Genomic DNA, 24,935 nt, shown 5'->3' with positions numbered 1-24,935 from the left:
TAAACCGAAAAATATTTTTTTTAATGCGAGTGGTCAGAACATCCGGTAGGTACAAATTTTACATCAATTGATATCTACAATATATATCTATAGGTGGTATGAAAAACAAAAATCAATTGCAAAAAACATTTTTCTACGCTTTCTACGAGCTGTGCGCACAAGCGCGTGCGCAAAACGCCAAAAAATATCCAATTTTGAAATGCTCAAAATGACCTGAAATGTACGCAAAATTGATTCGAAATTATAATTTTGCGCATTTTGAAATTTCAAAAACGCGTACTCGCGTAATTTTTAGCGTAGCATGCCATTTTTATCATGTAAAACGTTGCTCCATATTATGAAATACAATTTCATAAAGTTTAAGGTCAATCAAAGTTATACGATGTTATATCCACAAAAATTAGAGATACACGTGCAACAAAATTCTGGGAAAGAAATAAGAATAAGATAGAAAAAAAAAGATCCTGAAAATAACTAGGGGTTATCCACCAAGTGCGGATAACCAATAACTGTATTTATTCGTTCATACAAGATTGAACAAAACAAACCAGTTTACCTTCACATACTTTTTACTCTTTATTATTTAATTACAGTAGTTGACTTGCCACACAACAACAGACAACAAAAATTCACTTTTAAAGATAATATTATTCCATATCATTTATTAAAATAGAATATGAATGCATGTACTTGTGTACAAAGCACAAAGTGGCGGATCAAAATAAGGTGGCATCTGCCTATAATCTGAATATTCCCTTTTTTATCTTATAATATGGTCTTAAATTATAGTACACTTTTAATATTTACAAATAATATAAGTTTAAAGTTAAAGATGTATTGTCCCTTTGATTAATTCTAAACAAATAAAAAAAAAAGATTTAGAAATAAGTGGTTTATTTTGAAGTATCATAATAGTTATTTACTTTCACCAAAAATCATTTAACTGAAATACAGACTTCCAGTCAAAGTTTTCAATCAAAATATATCTCATAATGCAACGGCAGCGCTTGTTTGGCTATTCTCTATGCATAATCATAAAACTTCCTCGCGATCTGTGTGAAAACACCTTCTTTCGAGTTTTAAACAATCATAATTAGCATCATGCACAATACTTGTGGTTTGAAATCTTTGTTTACTTTTGCTCGCGACGATTTTCCAGACGAAATGTAATCAAATTAATTTACCTGTTAAAGAATAACTTTAATATTACTTTGATAAGGCAAATTTAAATTTTTAAATATTTTGACCTTCAAATTTTTTGGTTTCAAGGAACAATACATCTTTTTAAATAAGATCAATAATAAAAAATATTGAAAAAAAAAAGCTAGATAAAGGTGAATCCTTCCACATGTTCTTGAATAATATATTACTATCTACAGTTATTTTCTCATTTATACATATTTTCTATGTGCCATTTCTGGGTACATCACTAGCCATACCCACCAAAGCACAAATTGCTAAGATTCCTGTTGTATACACATCATTACCATTATACCACCATCTCAAACAATATTATACAAAAATAACAGGTGTGTAAATGCACACCTACCAACAGTCAAATATCATCATAATATAACATAAAATAAATATTTACATAAATAATTGATTTTCCCAAAGAAACGTAATGGATCAAGTCACACCCTAATATTGGATGTGATTGAGTGATTAGAGGCATCTGTATGGCCAGTAAAATATAAATTAATGGTGATGAATGGTGAGAATAGGACAATTCCATTTTAGGTTTAGGAGGCATGATGATGATAGATACATAAGGTAACACCTTTATTTGTCAGGATTTATTTGACAGAAACTAGAAAGCAGCTGATGATGTTTTGTTTGGTCTCGAGTAGGCTTACATATAGCATGTATTCACCCAACTTCAATCACATGATCCTTCTTTTTACAGTCCAGATTAAAGAAACTAGACAGAAGCTGATGATGTTTTTTTTGTCCGAGTACATCATGATTGTGTGTTCACACAACTTCAATCACATGACCCTTCTTTTTACAGTCCAGATTAAAGAAACTAGACAGCAGCTGATGATGTTTGTTTGGTCCGAGTACATCATGATTGTGTGTTTACATAACTTCAATCACATGACCCTTCTTTTTACAGTCCAGATTAAAGAAACTAGATAGCAGCTGATGATGTTTGTTTGGTCCGAGTACATCATGATTGTGTATTCACACAACTTCAATCCCATGACCCTTTTTAAAAGTCAAAATTAAATTAAAACATATGCTTTTTAATCCTCATTGTTATACAATACGTCTCTTCTATATACTTGTTGCTGATTAAGGTTATACCAATGATGCTCCTCCAATGGTTAATCGTTATGTCTCAGATGCAGTACAACTGGTTTCTGCAATAATTAATGTGAAAATATGTAAAAACACAATAAAACGTCATCTATCATTTCATCAAACATTCATACAGAGTCAACTAAAACTGTGTAATAGTGTTTTCACAATTTATTTGGTATTATTGAAATCATGCTCGTACATGATAAAGATCCAGTAATTTCAGCTCTAATAGAAATATATACCACTTTTTCTACTAAAATCTAAGAACACCTAAAATAAAATATAGAAATTACACAAAAATGTTGTGTTTACTTGGGAAATAAAAGCTAAATAAAATAAATTAAGCACTGAGAAACTGAGAAAAATTGATTGATTGATTGAATTTATTTGATGCTCAACATTAAAATAACAAACAGACAAAAGACAAAATAACGAGCATCAGGAACACCCATTAGGCCGGAAAAACCAGCCCATTTCCAATGGGGTCCAAATTGCACATAACAAACAAGAGAAAATACAACATTTATAAAAACTATATATAAATCCAAAGGCAAATTACTGAAAAAATGACAATGCTGTGGGTATCAGTGGCTGGATCTCAATGGAGATACAAAAATAAAAGCGAAAAGCTAAATCAAAATGATAAAGTAAACAGCCAGAAAAGTTAGCAGAGCTTTCGGGCAACACTAGCCCTTCATCAGTGCAAGTGAAGGAATTTGGATAACGTCAGAGTATAAAGCTGGCAAGTGCTGCCTGGGTGGACAGGAATAAAAGAAATAAAAAACTATAAAAACTATATATATATATATACATTAAAATAAAGCCCAGTAAAACAGAAAAATTAAAAGAGAAAGCAAACAAGTAATTAGAAAAATTGCACGTTATCAAGACCATTATAGTTATCAAAATTATTCTAAATATAAAATATTGCGTTCAAAATGTTTTTTAATATGAGATTTGAAGGTAGTTAAGTTGGAAATTAATTTTAAGTTTGATGGAAGAGCGTTCCAGTCTTTGATAGCAGAGAAGAAAAAAGTAGAATGAGACTGTTTATTTCCTTTAAGTAGAGGTAAAACCAGATTAACATTACGTTGGCGTGTGTTATGTGTGTGGATTGTGGATGTCCGTGAGAAATGTTCAGATAGATATGGAGCTGCATTGTTATTGACAATTTTATGAACATTACAAAGCCTGAGAAATTTTACTCTACTTTCAACCTTAAGCATGCCAATGTCTGATAACTCCTTCTGACCAATATGAGATCGTGGTCCGAAACCGTAAATAAAACGCACAAATTTGTTCTGAGTGGTCTGTAGTTTTTGCTTCAAAACTTTGTCAATACCTTCATACCAAGTGGAAGCACAATAATCAAACAAGCATTGAATTAAGGCAGAGCATAACAGTTTTTCGTATTTTTGTCCAAGCAACTAGCCTGACGATATAAATACCTTAATCTACTATTCGCCTTTTTTATAACACTTTTGGCGATGTTGTTACAAGAGGCAGAACTATCAAGTTCTATACCTAAATATTTTACTGATTTAGAACCCGTTAAAGTAAGGCCATGAGAAATAATATTGAAAGATCGTAAACGTTGAAGTCTTTTTTGGGTACAAAAGATGATAGATTCAGTTTTACTGATATTGATAGATAGTTTGTTATCGACAAGCCATACTCTACATGAATCAAGAGCTTTACTAAGTTTATCAGCGATGACAGTCGGATCTTTGTGCCAGAAAACAATTGCACTGTCATCAGCATATAACAGCAATTTGCATTCAGGGTCGATACTTACAACCATATCGTTTATGAAACATAAAAAAAGCAAAGGACCCAATATGCTACCCTGTGGAACTCCACATGAAATATCCATGGGAACGGATAAGGAGTCTTCGATTTTAACAATTTGGCTTCTGTTTGACAAATATGAACGAAACCAATCTAATGAAGTGATGCCCATTAACAAAAGCTTTTCACACAATATATCATGATCGACAGTGTCGAATGCCTTACATAAATCTATAAGTACCATACCAGTATGTGTACCTTCGGAGTTATTTAATTTAATTGTGTCTAAAAGATTAATTAAAGTACTTTCGGTAGAATGAAATTGCCGAAAACCTGACTGATATTGATAAATAAGATCATTTTCCACAAGGTACTGTTCTAACTGAACATGAAACGACCTTTCGAGAATTTTTGAGACAACACTTAAGACGCTGATGGGTCTATAGTTTTCTGGATTTTTACGAAATTTTTTTTTATACAGTGGGATGACTTTAGCTATTTTAAAATCACTCGGAACAACTCCTGTATTAATTGACAAATTGATAAAATACGTTAAAGGGGAAGCCAGTACACCGGCGCCATCTTTAAGGAATTTAGCTGGTAGCCCATCGAGACCTGTACTTTTTGTAGGGTCAAGACTTTCAAGTTGTTTAAGATTGAATTCTTCTGACACAGGTTTAAGGCTAAAAAGAGTTGTAACTTTTGAAGAATAAGTCTTTTACAATTTTGGAACCATAGTTAAACATGTTACTCATGGGTGGAAGTTTATCAACAAGATATCTTGCTACATTGGTAAAATGATTATTAAAATGTGTAGCAACCTCTTGTGGATTGTGAATTTTTGATTCATTTATTTCCAAAACAACTTTAGCTTGTTCAGACGTCTTTTCACTATATCCTAATTTCTTAAGATGTTGCCATAATTTCTTAGGATTGTTTTTATTTTCAATTATTTTATTTTGAAAATACGTTGATTTAGCTTTTTTAACATTGCGCTTGACCTTGTTTCTTAATTTACAATACATATCATGATCTTAAATTTATTAAAATATTGAGTTCGTATATCATTTAGAATATCTGTGTTAAACCATGGATTTGACCTTTGTTTCACCCTCATCTTTCTAAGGGGTGCCACACAATTTATGACGGAGCTAAGAGCTTCCTTAAATGACGACCATGCGTCGTTAACATTAACTTTAGATGTAACTTTTGTCCAATCTATTTCGGACAGTTTTGACAGGAATTCCTCTTTGTTGTACTGTTTAAATGATCTTGATACTTTGCAAAATAGAGAGAGTAATTTAAGAGAGGGTGCGGTATTTATTATTTTGGCCCACATTGAAGAAAATATACTCAAATATTTGTGACATCAATATATTTTTCTTTTTAAATAACCGTTCTGTAAGTATATTCAAATTCAAATTTATTCAACTCCATTAGGAGAAAACACATTTGAATTGATTTTAAGCTCAACGTAAACATTCATTTTCTATTACAATAATATAAATTAATAAGGTACTTAAATAAGGTAGGTAGTATTGAATTTCAAATAATTCATTTTGAAAAATATATTTATATAAAAACATATCATTACTCTTTTATTTTAAATTTCATAAAATTATTAATATTTTCTCTTTCTTTTTTTATATTTATCAACAAAAAATAAACCTTATAGTAATACAACAAAATGTAAAAAGAAAGATGGCACTCCACGAAAGGCAAGCCTGTGATGTGGAAGCCCACACAGAAGAGTAATAAAAGAAAGATGGCACTCCACGAAAGGCAAGCCTGTGATGTGGAAGCCCACACAGAAGAGTAATAAAAGAAAGATGGCACTCCACGAAAGGCAAACCTGTGATGTGGAAGCCCACACAGAAGAGTAATAAAAGAAAGATGGCACTCCAAGAAAGGCAAACCTGTGATGTGGAAGCCCACACAGAAGAGTAATAAAAGAAAGATGGCACTCCAGGAAAGGCAAACCTGTGATGTGGAAGCCAACACAGAAGAGTAATAAAAGAAAGATGGCACTCCACGAAAGGCAGGCCTGTGATGTGGAAGCCCACACAGAAGAGTAATAAAAGAAAGATGGCACTCCACGAAAGGCAAGCCTGTGATGTGGAAGCCCACACAGAAGAGTGATATAAGAAAGATGGCACTTCAAGAAAGGCAAGCCTGTGATGTGGAAGCCCACACATAAGAGTAATATAAGAAAGATGGCACTCCACGAAAGGCAAGCCTGTGATGTGGAAGCCCACACAGAAGAGTAATAAAAGAAAGATGGCACTCCACGAAAGGCAAGCCTGTGATGTGGAAGCCCACACAGAAGAGTAATATATACAGGGAAAAAATATTACAATAAATAAAGACAGAACACAAACACACGAGCACAACACACACAGACATCCATATACAGTACATACACAAACAACACAGATACACGCACACACACATCACCAGGGGGAAACATTAATATTTAGAGATAAGGAAAGATTTAAATTTGTTATTAAATAAAAATTTAGTTGCCAAATGTTTGATTTGTTTATTCCAATTCATGGGACCAGTATATCTGATTGAATGTCTGAAGGCAGTAAGTCTTGGTTTGGGTAAATGAATTTCTTGGGCAATACGAATATTATAATTTAAAATTTACACGATCCATAGTAAAAGAAAATCTGTAAACAGCCACATATTCTGGGCAGTAACTTAAAATAGTAGACGATATCGTGCAAATAAAGAAACAAAGCCAGTACTATAAAATATGTATGTTTAAGCTCTAATGTTCAACTATACATTTCTAGGTTTTCTATCAATCAATCAATTTGTAGATAGCCCTACCTTTTTTTCTCTTTTGTTTTCTAATACCTTGATTGCTGTCATCAGAGTTCTCTGGAGTCATAAAAAAAAGATAATAATTAGCATTTAACAGCAACAAAAAATTAAACAAAAAATAGGTTAATTTTAAATTTTTATGTAATTAAACATTTTCTACCCGACTTCTTTTCTTCATGGAATTCTTTTGTTGCTGTTGATTTCCCTTCTCATACTAGCCTTGGTTTTTTAGTAGGTGCTATAATAAAAAAAAATTTACAATTTAAAATAAACCTAAAAGAAACATTACAAAACTACAAAGAAATCATGCATTTATAATTAGGTAGGTTAAAACTTTATTTAACATACTATTGTCAGAATTTACACTATAGTAACAGCATTTTTGTAGCAGTATCATTGCCAAAAGAATTGTTTTATTTCTTCTATCTTTATAAGCATAGCTAAAGCCTTGATTTCCAAAATCGTACAGTATAGAACATTGATAAAGTACATAAAATATATACCATAGGCCAACTATTTACTGAAAGACAATAATAAAAGTAAAATAAATGGAAGAAATATTAAAATCAAATGATAAGATACATTAATCAAAAATTGGATTGAGTTTTTAAAAGATAAAAGTGTAATGAATTTATAGTTTGTTTTAATGTAATTTGAGAATTTGTTCCATTTTGGTTGGTTAATGTTATAGATATCTGCACATCAACAAGAAAATTCTGAGTTTGAGTATTTGTTGCGGCACTTTTTTCTAGGCCGTTACAGGGGTGGGAAGTGATTACACCCTTTGACATCAATAATCATGTCAGTTATTATACTTTTTATATTGATAAATAAACAAACATACTTTGAATGTCAATTTCTTTCCAATCTTCAACAAATGTCTTCCAATTCTCTTCATTTATTTCACCTCTGCATTTTTCAAGATCAAAGAGCATACTCCAGCGATCCGAATATGACTTTTTGGGAATATTAAATCTTGCATTAATTTTGTTTACATCATCTGAAGATAATGTAGAGAAAAATGACAGTACTTGTTGCCTGTGTGACGATAGTAATGATGAAACTCTTTCTACAGTTGGAAATGATGGCACCACTGTTCTAAGTTTGTCTCTTAGTCCATCTTGCTTAGTGATAATAATTGTGTCATGTAGAAGTGTAAGATTCTGTGGGCTCAACTTTCCAGCATCATGCAACCCATGTAGCATGTCTATTGTACTCTTGATGTTATCAAATATATAGTTTTCCAATAAATCATTGTACACACATTTGAGCATATTGAAAAAACCATCATGGCGGCGCTCGTCATACCAGGTTGAGAAGATTACCAATAGCAATTTGTATTTTTTTTCTGGAATTCCTTATGAAACAAACAAATGAGTAGTTTATTGAAAATCTGATGTTAGATCTGTGGAAATGTTAGTGAATTAAATGATTCATGTTTGACAGTCTAGTATTGCACGATATACACAATAATTGTAAATAAAACATATTGTCTGTCAAATTTTATATTTGATGAAATTATTTGTTTAATACAAATACAACATTAAGTTTAAAATCAATTGACAGATTGAAGGAAAGTAAAAAAGGTTACCAATACTATCTTCATGATCGTCTTTATTGTCTTCCTCTGAAAATAAAAAAATAGGAATAAAGCTTTTGATATTGTATATGCTAAAGAATGCCAAACATCCTATTATCTTGCTATTCTAAACATTAACAAGCAAATACAGATGTTCAGTGTTAACAGTCACCATACTGTACATCAATATTATTTGACATAAAAAAATTTGATATACCCATTATTGCATTTTTAGTATTAATTATTTTACTTAATAAAATTTAATTGCAAACCAGTGCATACTTTAAGTGACTATTATACAAGCAATGAATGTTCATATTCGTGGAATGGTACAATAATGCAATGAGGTGAATGATGAAATATAACCTTTCATCATTAACCGAATGACATTACTTGTACCATTTCACGAATATAACATTCATTATTTGTTTTATATAACATTAATAGATTCCTGTCATTTGAGTCAGATTGAATTAAAGTTAGGTCTGCACTTTAATGATGACAATTATGATAAAAATGTATTATAAAAAAAATTTAAAAATGATTCCAATGATTCTGCATCTTATAGAGTTGTTCACATTAATTAATCAAAAAGCTAATCTAAAGCTAATTTAAATGCTTTTTTGGTCGTGAAAGTGATATTTAGCAATCATTAAATAGTGCGTACTATTGCACACCATGTGACCCACAATCGTCTAATCAAATGACAGGAGTTTATTTAGGTGTTATAATAGCAATTGTTTGCTTCATCAATATGTACAGTAGGCCTAGTGGTCATTAACATGGTATCTTAATAAAATATAGAAATTGTAATCGAGGTGTAGGCTACAGTACAGAAAAATATCTGAGAAAAATAGCCAATTTATGTTCCACAAAATTATACTGCCAGATACAAATCTAGCAGTACTAAGATACAGGATTTTGAATAGAGGGCCTAGGGCCTAAATGTAATAATGAAATGAAGTGCTGAACTTAATTTGATGTGCTATTTTTTGCAATAAAATTTGTGAAATTTAGCCCCTGCATTGATATTGCTCTTTTAAGGGATTAGAAGTCAGATATTATTTCCTATCTGGAGATTAGTGATTTTAGTGGCAACTTAACACTGATCATTGCTTGTTTACAAGAAAACACTGAGCCCTATACAATAACTATATTTAGCCATGAACAACGTTAGTATTTTTGTTGACAAAACCTTTTTATTTATAGTCCTGGTTTAGTCCAGGACTAATGTTTGCTGCTTTCAAGAATACGACGTGCTATTGCAAACTCAATTTTCATAATCAAATCTTGTATATAAGAAGTAGTATGTAGTAGTAGAATATCTGAGGAACCACCTCATAGGGCCAAAAATGACATAAAACGATTTTACTTCTTTTGTTATTTTTCTAAAATCAGGGTTTACTTTATAGTAAAATGGAACATTTGAAATTGTAGTGACGAATACAAAAAGAGTGATGAGTATATGGCTTTTGTGATACGTTGGCACAACCTAAAACCTTTGTATTCCGAGTGTAGAATTAGGTTTCACCCATGGTTAGCCATTCAAGAAAATGTATTACTTTTGCCTTTTGAAGAAAACACAAATGTTTGACAACCTTCTGATGCATCCACATTGATGCAATTTGTTTTACAGCAGCCAAACTGCAGCACCTACCATGAACAACAGCAGTTGAGATGGACCAGTATACAAACCCTCTACTCAATTCATGATCACATAACATTCATTTACCTTTTAGTTCTCCAAACAGTTTATGGTAACGTTTTACATCCATTTTCTTGCTTCCACATGGCAATGAATTTTTGTCAAATTGTTGAACAACTTGCATATGATTAGGCGATTGTTCCTTGGAACTACACACACGGCAAGGGATGCACATTTTCACTTCAACACCACGTGTACCATTCTCACTAAAAATTCGCAATTCTTTATCTAGGAAACTAAGCACCTAGAAAATATAAATAATAATGTGCACAAAATGTTATACAGGATGTGTAGCCTGTAGGCCAATGGTACAATTAAGCCTAGGGACATTTTGACAAAGGCAGTTGGGTTTTGTATGGTAAACATTAATAAAAATACATTTTTAAGTAAGCGTGCTTATATGATGTACAGTATAAGTCTACATATCTATTTCGAGTTTATCTGAGGGGGCTAGAGCCCCCGTAGCCCCCCTCCCCCGCTGGGGGGAGGGGAGGCTAAAATTACACAATTCAACAGGCTACACTACTATTTTTAAACATGGTGTTATACCAAATAAATAATGTACATTTAAATACATGATTTAATAGTTCAAACATCTTTAAAAATATGAATACTAAGCCATATGTGCGTCAAGCTGTTTTTTTACATTAAATGGTTATCTTAAAAAAAGTTTATAACCTATGTAAGCCTGTTTGGTCCACTAGTTAATTATATTTTAAAAGCTGCCGACTCTTAATTATCTGGCGGATGCCACTTAATTATCTGCCGGATGCCACTTAATTATCTGCCGGATGCCACTTAATTATCTGACGGCCACCGCAAAATAATTAAGTGGAGTCTGCCATATAACAACTGATAATTAATTATCTGTCTGTTTGCGTCAACAAGTATGTTTGCATTGACATATGACGGCAAATACAATGTTGACGCGATATATTGAAACTTAGATGCGACGACAAAAATGTAGGATTGACCTGGACTACGGGTTGGTGTTTATGAGAACTTGTAGTGACTGGCAGTCAGATAATTGAAGCAATACAGACAGATAATTAAGTGGTGTCTTCCAGATAATTAATTAATTATTTATCTGGCGGAAATATAATTAATATAGTGGCCTGAACGGGCTTCCATAATAACCAATGCGAATAACCAACCCTTGAAGGTACTTCCAGTATGGTAATAAGTTATAATAATTAAAATCAATTTATGCAAATTAATTATTAATATCAATAATAACTGAAAAAAAAATTGTAAACAAAATATGAAGTTGCTGCTATAAATTGAGCAAAACGTTAAATTGTATTATTTTGAAATAAATGCTAGACAAGTCAGTAAAACCACAATTTCCAAAATTTATTTTCATTATTATCCACTATAATCTGTACAACATTGTTGCTTAAACGATATTCCAAAATCGGAATTTTTTTTAGGAAATTTGGAGAAAAAACACTGTTATTTCAAAGTTCTGAACGTCCATAATTACTATGGAAAATCAGTCCCATATTACGTGCGGAAATGAAGATAAATAGGGTACTACGGAAATACAAAACTATGGTAAGTAAGTTATGATGGATATTTATACGATGAAAGGGATCTTACCTTCTTACAGATGCTAGGTAGTGGATCATCATCATCATCTTCATAAGAACCAACAACATCTGTGGATTTTGTTCTAACTATTGTTGTCTACAATATAAAATAGAAGTGTTACAGTAAAATGTTTTTGTAATGATGGTTAATAACCTTCTGGTTTTTTTTTCTTAAATTATCAAGTCTACCTGAAAAAAACGACGATTATTGAAGGTAGCTATTTTTAGAACAACCAGATGATCACTATCAGTATTCAGTTCTACATGTTCGTAAAATAATTTAGGTTCAATATCTTCCATCTGAAATTTCTCAATAAATTTGGTTGCAGCACGTTGAAAGAGGTCATCTGGAAGATAGCCATCAAAGTCATGAAAGAGAGAAATAGCCCGCTTTTCTTCATACTCAACAGCTAATGACAGAACTCGCTGAGGTTTCAGACGTGAAAGAACATAGAACATTCGTCCAACATTCTACAAAAAAAATAATAACATGTGTAGTATTGTAGATAAAACATCCAACAAATAATTGCACTTACTGTAATTAAACAAAATTTAAATACCTTTTTACTCTTTTTTTCACACATTAACCCAAAGGTTTGCATTAGAGACACAAAGAAGACTATCATCTCTTCTGACTCATTTGTCCAAATATGCCTCAAGAGTCTTTCATCTAATTTACCCTCATTTAAATTTCTCCAAAGTTGTTTTAATGTGGGCTATAATATTATAGAAAGAAAACAAAAGTGTAATTTGTCAATAAATGGATTAAATAACACAAGATATGTATCGAAGGTGAGATCAAATGACTTTCCACCGCGCTAGCCTCCTAAAGCACTGCTACCAATAAAAAAAAACATGCTCCTTGAACATCATGTCTCTTACCACGGTCCTCTATAGAACATTACAAATCATGAGTGGTAATATTTTTAATCAGGATCAACAACAAAACGTACTCATGTAGAAATTATATGCGCAGTCTGATTGCTTTATTGACATTCAAGGATTAATTGACAACAAGAAGATACTGCTGAGCAACTATATCAAATTTGGACTACAGAAGTTCACATTCTTAAGAATGTAGTTTGAAGCAGTTGATAATAATAATAATAAATATGCAATTTTTACATTTTAATTATAGTATTCCAAAAATAAAAAATTACATTAATCTATAGAATATTATAATACATTTGACCATGTATGTCTTTACTCTGTGTGGTAGTGTGAAGTGTAATAATTTTGTTTTAAATATAAGCAGTGGTTTTTTCATGAATCTCTTTAATTGTCGGGGTTTCGTTTTGTAATATTTATTCAACCAAGAAGAAAAAACATGTGTGTAATGGTACATATGCTAGTGCATATATAATATTACATAACTGCTAATTTTATGTAGCTTTATTTAAATATATTCACTGTAGTGTATTGTTAAATTTTGTAGTTAGTAAGTGTATCATTGTTTCATTTTATTTCATTGTAATTGTTTTATTATCTGCTTCTATATATAAATTTACGTAAGAGAAAAATTCGGTAAATCGCGCCTAACGATGGTATATCAATTGGTACATACTGTCGATACTGATTTTTAACACCTAATGAAAACAATAACACTTACAGTATTATGTTAAGTTAGATAATTAGTTATTGACAATTAAAACAAATTTAGGTTCAATGATTTGCCCCAAATAAGGGTGTTTTCTGATCGTGGTATAATTGTTTTTAATAATCTGAACATCTTGAGTCTTCAACATCTTAATCATCTAAATCATTTCACAGAGTTGGACCTGAGAAGGGTATTTGGATTTTGGACCTGAGAAGGGTATTTAGACATGGTCAACTAACAAGTGGTGCAAGCATCTTATGTAAATTTTTTATAAAATTATATTTGTAAAATCGGTAAATCAATTAGTATAAAGTAATCCGTCCTAATGGAGCATTTGATGTCTTAATGCATATCCCTGTGCTATTTTATCCATGGTCAATGTAAAAATAGATAATTACTAAATTCTTCTGGTCATTTTTTTGCACTCACAGACCAGGGAGTTGAACTCCCTGCACAGACTACAGTATAACCCCTCCCTTGGGACAACCTTATTGATATTTTTTTTGTTAAATAAATTAAACGAGGGACAGTATCCATGGCTAACCTCTAAAGAGAAAACAAAATATGTAAATTATGTCATAGATATCAGTCAGAGATAGAAGATATATATTATATATATATCACTTTTTGTTAATTTGTTCATTCAGTCAGGAATTTTAACCAGCTTCCTTTTACAATTTCCCTTCTGAAAATAATTAATTTAATGGCTTCCAGAAATATTGAAAAGTTGTCTAAATTAATTTTTGTGCATTTAAAAAAAAATCATTCTGCATTTATTTTTTGTAATTGATATCTATGTACTGTACTTCGGGTAAGAATAAGTATGGTTAACCCCTAATAAAAGGACAATTTGTTGGCCTCACGTTATGTGGTGTCCACTTAATAGGGGTTCTCACGTTATGTGGTGTCCACTTAATAGGGGTTCTCACGTTATGTGGTGTCCACTTAATAGGGGTTCTCACGTTATGTTGTGTCCACTTAATAGGGGTTCTCACGTTATGTTGTGTCCACTTAATAGGGGTTCTCACGTTATGTTGTGTCCACTTAATAGGGGTTCTACTGTAATAAGTATTAGAATATACAGTAGTAGAATTAAACAAGGTGTATATTTGAAATGCAATATAACCACCTTTAACTTTCATTATAGTGACATTGGATATATTAAGCTCCAGGACATACAAGTTCTCTTTGTGGTAGACATTACATATTTACAGGTAATATCACAATATTTACAGTATGTCAGATTAATATTAACAAATGATTGTTACAACTAAAAAAAGTATAGCGAATATTGCTAACCTGAAGCTTAGGATCTATAACTGTGATGATTGCTTTAAACTTGTCAACTACTCCCATCAAATCTATTACAATTTTTTCTTTGAGGATCTTGTCATCTGGGTAGAACAGAATCTCACCGATGTCGTGTAAGTACTCAAGAAACCGTTTTCTGTCAGTTATCTTACAACGAGCAAGTAAATCATTAATCTAAAAGGTAAATAAATATCATAATGAAAAATGTAATGAAAAAAAAATGTTGATTAATAATTACAAACTGTTTTTCTGTTGATGTATGTTATCATTTATTTCGTTGTTGAAAGGTTGTTTATATAGGACATAATACTTTATCATGCAAGGGTAGATTTGAATTCTGACATTTTCCCAACCAACAGTAAACTCAAGGTTCACCACTTACTTCAATAATTATTAGAGGACAAAAATGTTCCTTTTGTTTTGGTACTTGGTACTCTACTAAAATTGCACCGGTCCTGTTTGATAAACATGTGTTGAAGATTCACCATAAACAGTCAATTAACACAGACAGAAAAGCAGGGATTACTGTTATATTACTATTAATAACAAACTTGTATCCCACACAATTTCAAATGTAATGAAACAAGTTTGCTTTTTTTCACTTTAATTAACACTATTCAATGCAACACTCAGAAAAACAGGGTTTAATGCTTCAAATTTAATGGATGTTAAACATTAAAAGACACATTCATCAATCGATTTGTTAAAGATATTTATTCTAACCTCAGAAGTTGGTAGATATAGTTTGGCTTTTCGTAACTGTTGTATTTCCAGCAGTACTTGCAGCCACTTAATTGGAAAAGTAAGAATCATCATCTGGACTAATTTTTGTATTTGGAGAATGATTTTAGAAGCACCACTCTTTTCAAATGAGACACTGTTTTCAATGGTAAAGAGCTCTCCTTGATACACCATGTCCTCAAATGGTTTTCCTTCCAGGGCTTCCCAAAGTATATTCTCTATTTCCTTTACCTAAAATAAATAACATCATATTGCAATTATACCTATGTCAGGGGAAGATTTAGAGTGTGCCTAGCCAACCCCAACCCCTTTTGTAAAGTGCAAAAAGTGTTTCATTTAAGTTATGTTACGCATTTACTTACCCAGTGTACATTGTATAATTATACCAATATAAGAAAACAAATTCAAAATGTGTGCTAAATCATAGATATTTGTATACCCTTTTATTTGTTTTATTATATCCAAATGAAAAATAAAATAAAGTTAAGTTAATTAGTTAATCATAAGCCAGCACAGTACAGTAGTATGCTCATGACATGACGTCATCATACATGATTGCCAATGTTTCATTTCATTTAATTAATTTATTTGACCAACAAAACATAATATACAATGTACAAAGATGAATTGGTCAGGGACTGCTAAAGTAATACGATTACTGTAACTACAAGAGCCAGCAGTCCCAGATGTTAGAGATGAAACTACATATTGTTTCCAATGAATTAATGACAATATACAATTTTATACTGTTTAAAAGAAAATGTGATGACATATGTACCCTTTGTTGTCTTTCTTGTTCAGTTTCACCAAGGCTCTCATAATGTGTACCAATCAGAATTATCTTGTTATTTTGTCCTTTTCTTATGTTTACAAAAACAGAACGAATCCAAAATAGAATGAAGTCAAGATTTGTCATTCGATGTTCATACATTTTTCCCTAAATAAAAAAAAATGAAAAAAATTTACATTTTAAATTCTTAAAGTTCTAGTTTGAAAATTTGTGGCAAATTATCTATTATTATTAGCAGCACAAATTTATATAGAAAAACAACACTATTATATATCATATATCATGGAAGTGGAAATAACAACAATATCAGGCATCTGCTATTAACAACACTATCATGGAAGTGGAAATAACAACAATCATATATCAGGCATCTGCTATTTGCACAGTGTGTGTTAAGGTAAAGGATAACATGAAGGAAACACTTATTTATGTACAATTACATAAACATTTGAAATTTGTAAAATCTACTTACAGTTGTTGGATCACGAACTTTAGCTGGGGCATTAAGACCTTCATTCAGGTTAAATACCACACACACAACTGCATAAGATACCATGAATATCTAGTAAACATAATGATAATAGTCAATATTATACTGGCACAACTGATTATTTGATACTTTTGTTTTCCTCACAAAGTGCATGTTCACCTTGGAAACATTTACAATCTTAATCATTGGTTTAATAAATAATGAATGTTTAATATTACATTCTTTCTTTGCTATCCCTCTCTGCTAATAATACATTATATTACATCAATTAATACTATTTTACTTAAAGTCTCCCAAAACTGGACACCATTCAGCTGGCATAATATGTCTGGGATTACAGAAATTCTGATATTCCTAATGTATTTTTAAAGGTAAAACAGAATTTGGAACTTTTGACCTCAATTCTGGTTTTGGTTTCTGGTAATTATGGACTAATAAAGACCGAGTTGACTTTATTCAATTAAATGAAGAATAAAGTAATTTATAATATTGTAATAATAATAATAATAATTGTATTTTATACTGACATACTGTTACCATAATAGATCAAGATATGATAACATTTTTTTAATACCTTGGAGGAAGATTATAGATTCTTAACTTCAAATCAAGTGAGCAAACTTTTTGATTTCAGTGCTGATACTGCAACAAGGCCAAAAGACAAAGTAAATGTTCACAACCTCAGATTAACTCTAGTAGCTACTAGATCAACTTTCGTATGCACTTTGAGGTCGAGAGAATTTGACTTCAGAAATTGGTTTAGGATGGTCCAACAATCATTATTGGCTTGGTTACACATTTTGAAAATGTCTTAAATTAACCAAAAGGTATACATTTATATTCAGTCTAATGGGACATTTAACATACAATTTCAAAAAGTAATTAATTGGTAATACTGACAAAACAAAGTTTATTGTTTTTCGTTCAAGAAATAAAAACATTAGTATCAATGGCTCTATCAAGATAAATAATAATACGATTTCTGAAATGGATACGATTTCTTTTGTTGGTATTATTTTTGATAAATTTCTTTCATTTAAAGACCACATTGTTGATTTGAACAATAAATTAAGGAAGCGGGTTGGTATTTTATTTAAATTACGGCACTATATCCCTCGGAACACTTTAATCTAGCTTTATAATGCTTTTATTCAGCCACATCTAATGTATGGTATTGAGATATGGGGTAGCACATATGATTCGTATTTAAAACCCCTTTTAGTTACACAAAAAATGTGTGTCAGGTGTATGACTTTTTTTAAGTTTGGAACACATTCATTGCCTTTATTTCATTTACTTAAAATATTAGATATAAATAAACTTTATACCTTATGTGTTTCTAAATTTGTTTCTGATCTTTTTAATAATAGATTACCTCATAGTTTATCTGATTATTTTGAAACTACTGATCATGCATATAATACAAGAATTAATCATTATTTTAATTTAGCCATTCCCCCTTGTCGTATTAATTGTGGACAATTTAGAATTTATTTTTCTGGTGCTGTTATTTGGAATGATTTACCTTTAGAATTACAAACAATTACATCTAGATTTGCTTTCTCTAAACAACTTAAAGTATTACTTTTATTTAAGTATATAAAAGAATAATCAATAATTTACAATGTTTTATATATTGTTAATTCATCAGATATTATCTATTGAACTGATATGGTTTTGTTTATTACAGTATAGTACATACAGCACTTTATGTTATGTTATGTTATTTATTTATCATTCAACATTTTTTGTTTGTTTTTGACGTTATCAAATTGTTATTTTCTTTTAAGTTCTGTCATTTATTTGTTAATTTCGTAGCTAAAGTTAGTTAAGATAAAAGGTACCAAGCTTGATTAGCTTCGGCTATATCTTGGCTACCTTTTGTATTGAAATTGTTTTTGTTTGATACAATAAAGAAGAATATATAATATATAATATTTTAGTAAAAAATTACCGAAAATGCCATTTCTGACCTTCGACCCACAACCCAGGCCATGTGTGTATCTCCGTAACTACTGGTCGTAGACACTTGAATTTGGTTTTAAATTGTTCGAAATATATATTTTGTTATTTGTTACACATTTAGAAAAATGTTACAAAAGGTCAAAGGGTCAAGGTCAATGGTTATATGAACAAACAAAAAAAGCTACTTGTATCTCGGCAACCACGTGGTCGCAGCAAGTCAATTTTGGTCTCAAAATGTTCAGAAGGCATACATTTATATTCCATCTATTGGGGCATTTTAGTAAAAAATGATCAGAAATGCCATTTATGACCTTTGACCCACATACCAGGGCTTCTTCATATCTCTGTAAGTACTGGTCGTAGAAACTGAAATTTGGTACATATTTACATTCATTGTATAAGAAAATGTGGTTAAAAGATGAACAGAAATACTATTACGAATGTTTCAAACAAAAAACATATTTACACAACTTATCCTTAGACAGTAATGTTATGCAATAACTGATACTTTAAATTTTAATTTCAAGTACTAGTTATTGCTGTCCCCGAGGACATTTTTATAGAAACGTAAAGCTCAACAGTTCTTTTCAGAATGCTAAAAGTTGGCATATGTATCCCATTAAATGCCCCAGGCATTTATTGTTCAAAAAGGTTTTTAGGGGGAAAGGAGGCATCTTTATTTAGGGTATAATATGGTAACATGTATAATCAAAAATACTACCTAGATGTAAAAAAATACAGCACAATTAATATAAAAAATTGATAAAATTATGTCAAATGCTTGGTAAATTGTAGATTATGGTAGTTAATGAATTGTGTTGACGTGATACAATTATTGTGCAAATGCATGTGGCAGAGCGTTTGTTCCACATGGTGTTCTATTGGAGGGAATGGTGGCATTTATTTGAGGGAGGCTTTTATTCAAAGCGGGTGTTTATTCAAATAAATACTCTAATTTTGATAATTATATTTCGTTTCTCAACTGATAAAAGGTACTTTACATGATTCGTTTTCCTCTTTATGCTTTTTAACGAAATGTTTCTGTCTTTTAGAATAAAAGTGATAGATTCCATTAAATGGATCTTCTCCTCCAGGTGCCAGTATAATGATATAAAAGAATAACACATCATTATCCTGACACGATTGCACTCATAATGGATCTTCATTCTATCATCTGTTTGTTTGTAACTACAATTTGACAACAATCTTTTGCATATTTTTAAATGCCAATACATAGTTTCATTACTATTGTACAATATGTCCAGCTTTCCTGAAAACACCCTTGTGTACTGTAGTACAGTGTTGTAGTATAATTTTATCATGATAACTTCTGATGCTTTTATTGTCAATGCATTCAGTATCTAATGTCAAGTTTCTAGTGGTATTGATAATAAATCTCCAGAATTATATATTGTTTTATTATCTACACTGGGAACAGACGTGTATATGTATAAGTTTTGTCGGTGACATTCAAAAATATTATGCATCAGTGTTATGGAATAATGACAATGAATTGGTCTATTATAGTTGTCTCTGATACCTTTTATTACAAGATTGTACTTCCACCAGGATAGAATGAGGTTTAATCCAGTTATTATTCTTATTATATTAATTTCTTTTTTTTTATATCTGGGGTGTATTTATTTGATTATACATGTTACCATTATTACACCCAAACAAAATAAACGCCTTTCCTGAATAAATAAATGCCCGGGGCTTTTATTCGGGTAACTACAGTAAGTTACTTCTAGCATTCTTAATTGTTGAGCTCGATGTTTCTATCAAAATGTTTGAATGTTCTCGTGGGTCAACAATACTTTCTAGCATTATTATAAGCAAAAGTACAATTATTACAAACAGTAAAGGATTTGTTTTAATTCCTATAATGAAATCATTAAGCATCAATTATTGCATAACTTTACTGTCTAATGATAAGTTGGGTACAGATATGTTTTTCATTTAAAACATTAGTAATTAATAGTATTTCTGATCATCTTTTATCGAAATTTTCTGTTAGAATAAATGTAAATATGTGTATTTCTAACAATTTGATACTAAATTTAAGTTTCTTAATAGCCAAATTCAGAAAAATTACTCTAATTTTTTGGTGAGAAATTGACGTCGGCCTAGCTAGCTACAGTAGGCCTAGGCCCACCTCTGGCCTAATAGTAAATAAATTATACACTGGGACTTTGCCCGGGGATATGCTTGCGTGCGAAGGTAATCGTAAAGTCGGGGGTGGGATTATACTCGAGGAACTACGGTAATACAAATTAAATACACCAATAAAATGTACCCGTTGTATCCACAGCTGTTTTAACTAGTGTTAAGGTATCAGAAAAAGTCAAGCGCCCTCAGTGTTAGCAGACGAGGCTCCCCCGAGTCGCGCGGACATATAATTTTTGTTTACAAACCATTATTTCGCGAACGCCAAATTAAATTTCGCTATCGTCAGTTTTTATGTAGTAAAAACATTTTATACAAAACTAAACGATTAAAAAAAGTGTATGTTCAATTAAAAAATAAATATTTTATTGTTTCTTTACTATAAATTAATAAATAAACGAGGATATTGTCCATTTCACTGAAATACTCTCCCGCACATAAACCAGGAAGTTGAGATAAACTGTGTAATGAAATAGTAAACAATCGTAAGTAGAAAATATCATTGTATTCTTTACTTTATTTTTGGATATAATTCATTTTTTTAGAAAAAGAACGAACTAGAATATAGTCCATCATTATTATATAAACAAAATAATACTAGTTTTGTTAATATAGCCTGGTTCAGTTTTTAGTAAAACTCGCATATTTTGCAACTCTTTTATACATTGTTATTGTTATCGGCGAGAAAACGGTTTGGCGATAGGCTTAGAAAGTGCGTTGACGCCCGCGATGACCGTGACAGTAATGTGGGCCTAGAATGAAGCTAGGCCGAAACATAGAAAATTCGTAATAGTTAAACCTTTAATTACCCTAATCCTAAATGTAATCATTATAACTGTTACCAAATAATTAATGGCATGTGTTTATAATAATAATTATTGCTTTCCTGGTGCATTTTTAGGCTAGCTGGTGTGACTGAGTGACAGTCACAGCCTAGGCTAGGCCTTAATAATATTAATACATTTTTACAGCATAATAATGGTTTAATATTTTGGCTATTAGCTCTCTTGTTTGGATTTGTTTGGACACAAAATTTGAAGTACTGTAGATTTAAAAATTGATTTATTTTTAAAGGAAAGTACAGTTGCATCTATTGTTTTTGTAATCAAGATGACATCAGAACCAACAATGTTCCTCAAGCCTGTAGATATCTCAAGGCCTACAAGTCTTTTGTAGACCATGGAAGTGAAAAAAAGAAGCAAAACAATATCGCACAGCGTTTTTAGGCCATACCTGGTATACATTGAATTAAACAGGATAGGTAAATAATCATAACCACCTCTTAGAAAGTTTAATACACACTCCAAACAATGAAATGTGTGTTTGTACTTCATATTAAAGAACAATGTTAGTATAAAATAACTGTCGAAACAAACAATTGTTACAGTAATTTATAAATATACCTCTTTTCTTTATTAAATATTTCCTCAATCAACTATTTTTCCAGGTGTCAATATGTTATAATATTCAACATGCGACAGGATGCTGACATCTTGACTGGTAAATTCAAATGTTGTTTCAACTTTACATTGACATTACATAATAACTCAATTGGTCAAGTTGCTCTTTAAATATACATTGTCCCTTTGAGCATAGAATTTCAAAATTGTTTATCCTGTTTTTATGCATAATAAAGCAAACCTTTGGCTGGAACATATTTTCCTATGAATTATCCATATATTATCATTATCTGCTACAAGAAATAGTTGTTAACATTTTTTAAATATAATAATTTTGATGCTCATTTTTTATGCAGATTGACGTTTATTTGGTTGACCAATATTGTTTAATCTCAGGTGATCATCTAGCAGAAAGAGAAAATCAGAAGCTGCAGCACATCGACATGCTACAAAGTACAATGATTAAAATCCAGTCTTTAGAAGAGAATCTTGAGCATTTAAGAAATGAACTCTCAGTGTCACTTGTGACAAAACAGCATAGTAAGATTGCAGAGACTGGCCACAGACTAAATCTAAAAGAACAAGAGGTCAAAGACTTGGTCAGTCCTACATTATACACCTTTCAAATTATGTCTAAAACATGCAAATACTATAAAAATTAATGCCATATTTCTTTTATATATTTTATATAGTGAACTACTATGAACCAAGAGATTTGAAACTGGACCTCTATGTACAAAAATGGACGAGGTATTTAGAAAAAATTAATTCCTCGACAGCAGTACCATGGAAAAAGTTTTGTGGGAAATCATGAAGTAACATCTGACGTTTATTTCACCTGAGATCCAGCATGAAGTAAATAGGCCGGTAACTAAGTGGAGAAAAGTTGAGGAATAGTTTGCTATTTCTCAGTTAATTGTTACAGTATTGCATATTATTATGTACAGTATACTGTATGAATGGTAGTATTTTTTTGTGTTATTGCTAGAACAATGATTTTGTAAATATTTAACAAATGGTATATGAATTGTAAATGAATTTAATTTTTTGGAAGCTATTTTATTTTAATTTGGTTTATATATATTATTGATTGATAACGGAAATTGATGTTATTTAGTGATTTAGATTGTGATTGCATATATAATACAATACAAATATGAAAGAAATATGCATTTATAATTAAATATCTAATGTCACAGTACTCTATAGCTTCTTTCTATTAATATATTACAGATCTTTGACTAAGACATGCTAGGTAGGCTGCTAGTCTTTAACCTGCTGATGATGTAGCCTAGCATATATATAGTATAGGCCTAGCTAGGCTAGGCCTGTAACCTGGCCTACTCTGTACTCCTCTCTCCCAATATGAATGATTATTAAAAAAGCTTAGGCCTAGGCTAGGCCTAATTTTTAATTAGGATCAGGAACAAGTAATTAATCAGCTTTATAACAGGTCAACTGTCACTCAGGCCCCCGAATAGACATGTTTACGTGTTAAAAATAAACAGTTATTTTATTTTAATTTGGTTTATATATTAATAATTATTGATTGATAACGGAAATTGATGTTATTTACTGATTTAGATTGTGATTGCATATCAAAATAATAAATATACAATACAAATATGAAAGAAATTTGCATTTATGATTAAATATCTAATGTCACAGTACTCTATATCTTCTTTCTATTAATATATTACAGATCTTTGACTAAGACATGCTAGGTAGGCTGCTAGCCTTTAACCTGCTGATGATGTAGCCTAGCCTATTATATAGGCCTAGCTAGGCTACTAGGCTAGGCCTGTAGCCTGGCCTACTCTGTACTCCTCTCCCAATATGAATGATTATTAAAAAAGCTTAGGCCTAGACTAGGCCTAATTTTTAATTAGGACCAGGAACAAGTAATTAATCAGCTTTATAACAGGTCAACTGTCACTCAGGCCCTCCGAATATACATGTTTACGTGTTAAAAATAAACAGCCATTAGTCTTACACAGCTGGTTTTAACCACGCAATGGGGCCTGGGCATAGCCTATTATAAGCTAGCGTAGGAAAAAATCCAGCCAGGCAATATGAATACGATCCTTGTTAAAACATTCAAGGGTAACTAAAGTATCCAACTAAATCAAAGAATTCAACAGAAAAAATTATTTTTAAACTGATATGGAAAACAACATTTATACCTACTTTTTAAATGTATCGCTTGAGAAAAAAACTGGCGTTGGGTGTACAATTTTCAATTACATTACCTCTTAAAATCCACGTGATAAAACGACGACAACATGTTTTTCACCTTCATCCAGGGTTGTTCTAATGAATATTCATTATTTTTCTGACTTTCGCGGTCTTTATTTGTTTTTATTGGCTATTAAAAAACAGTCGTTTTATGCTTGATTGCTTCCGGGTTCCTCATGTGGTTTGTATACAATATGTTTTCGGAATCGCTACTCCATAAAACGCTATGAAACGTTGGGGGCGCTGCACTTAATTCATATTTCTGGAACAGCTGTGTATCACATGGTAAATTGGTTGACCTCCAAAGTCCCAGATATTCATAACAAACTTGTTTCTATCCACTTTTGAGTCAACACCTTTTCTTGCAGAGCGAAGTTTGGTTAAAACTTGGTTCACGACCCCTTTAGGAATTTCTGGTCTCTCAAGTTTTTCTTCAGACACTGGTT

The 24,935-nt window shown here is 31.2% G+C and overlaps 2 protein-coding genes across 4 annotated transcripts in view; both read right to left on the bottom strand.

The window, feature by feature from the left end:
- Nucleotides 1-562: 562 nt before the first annotated feature.
- Nucleotides 563-24,869, bottom strand: LOC140045044 (uncharacterized). Of its 3 annotated transcripts, none has more exons than XM_072089777.1 (14): nt 24,818-24,869; nt 16,706-16,795; nt 16,222-16,380; nt 15,426-15,674; nt 14,691-14,876; nt 12,355-12,510; nt 11,984-12,265; nt 11,805-11,891; nt 10,233-10,449; nt 8,513-8,548; nt 7,766-8,278; nt 7,082-7,159; nt 6,928-6,978; nt 563-2,363 (listed from the first exon to the last, which is right to left on the bottom strand). In XM_072089777.1, exons 2-12 carry the CDS (start codon nt 16,787-16,789, stop codon nt 7,131-7,133), a joined length of 1,998 nt encoding a protein of 665 aa, XP_071945878.1. In that variant the 5' UTR covers nt 16,790-16,795; nt 24,818-24,869; the 3' UTR covers nt 563-2,363; nt 6,928-6,978; nt 7,082-7,130. The 3 variants fall into 3 exon arrangements, with proteins under 3 accessions (XP_071945878.1, XP_071945876.1, XP_071945877.1); XM_072089775.1 differs by lacking the exon at nt 24,818-24,869 and adding an exon at nt 22,258-23,398; XM_072089776.1 differs by lacking the exon at nt 24,818-24,869 and adding an exon at nt 17,298-18,332.
- Nucleotides 22,687-24,935, bottom strand: part of LOC140045045 (uncharacterized) — a 141,696-nt gene continuing 139,447 nt past the window's right edge. Inside the window, exons 13-14 of the mRNA XM_072089778.1 lie at nt 24,442-24,935; nt 22,687-22,826 (exon numbers count right to left, since the gene is read on the bottom strand). Of these exons, the coding sequence (XP_071945879.1) occupies nt 24,739-24,935 (197 nt within the window). The 3' untranslated portion in view covers nt 22,687-22,826; nt 24,442-24,738. The remainder of the gene's footprint in view (nt 22,827-24,441) is intronic.

The sequence above is a fragment of the Antedon mediterranea genome, chromosome 3 (genome assembly GCF_964355755.1).
Source record: "Antedon mediterranea chromosome 3, ecAntMedi1.1, whole genome shotgun sequence".
In the NCBI taxonomy this organism is placed as follows: Eukaryota; Metazoa; Echinodermata; class Crinoidea; order Comatulida; family Antedonidae; genus Antedon; species Antedon mediterranea.
This window is presented reverse-complemented; position numbering and strand designations above follow the sequence as displayed.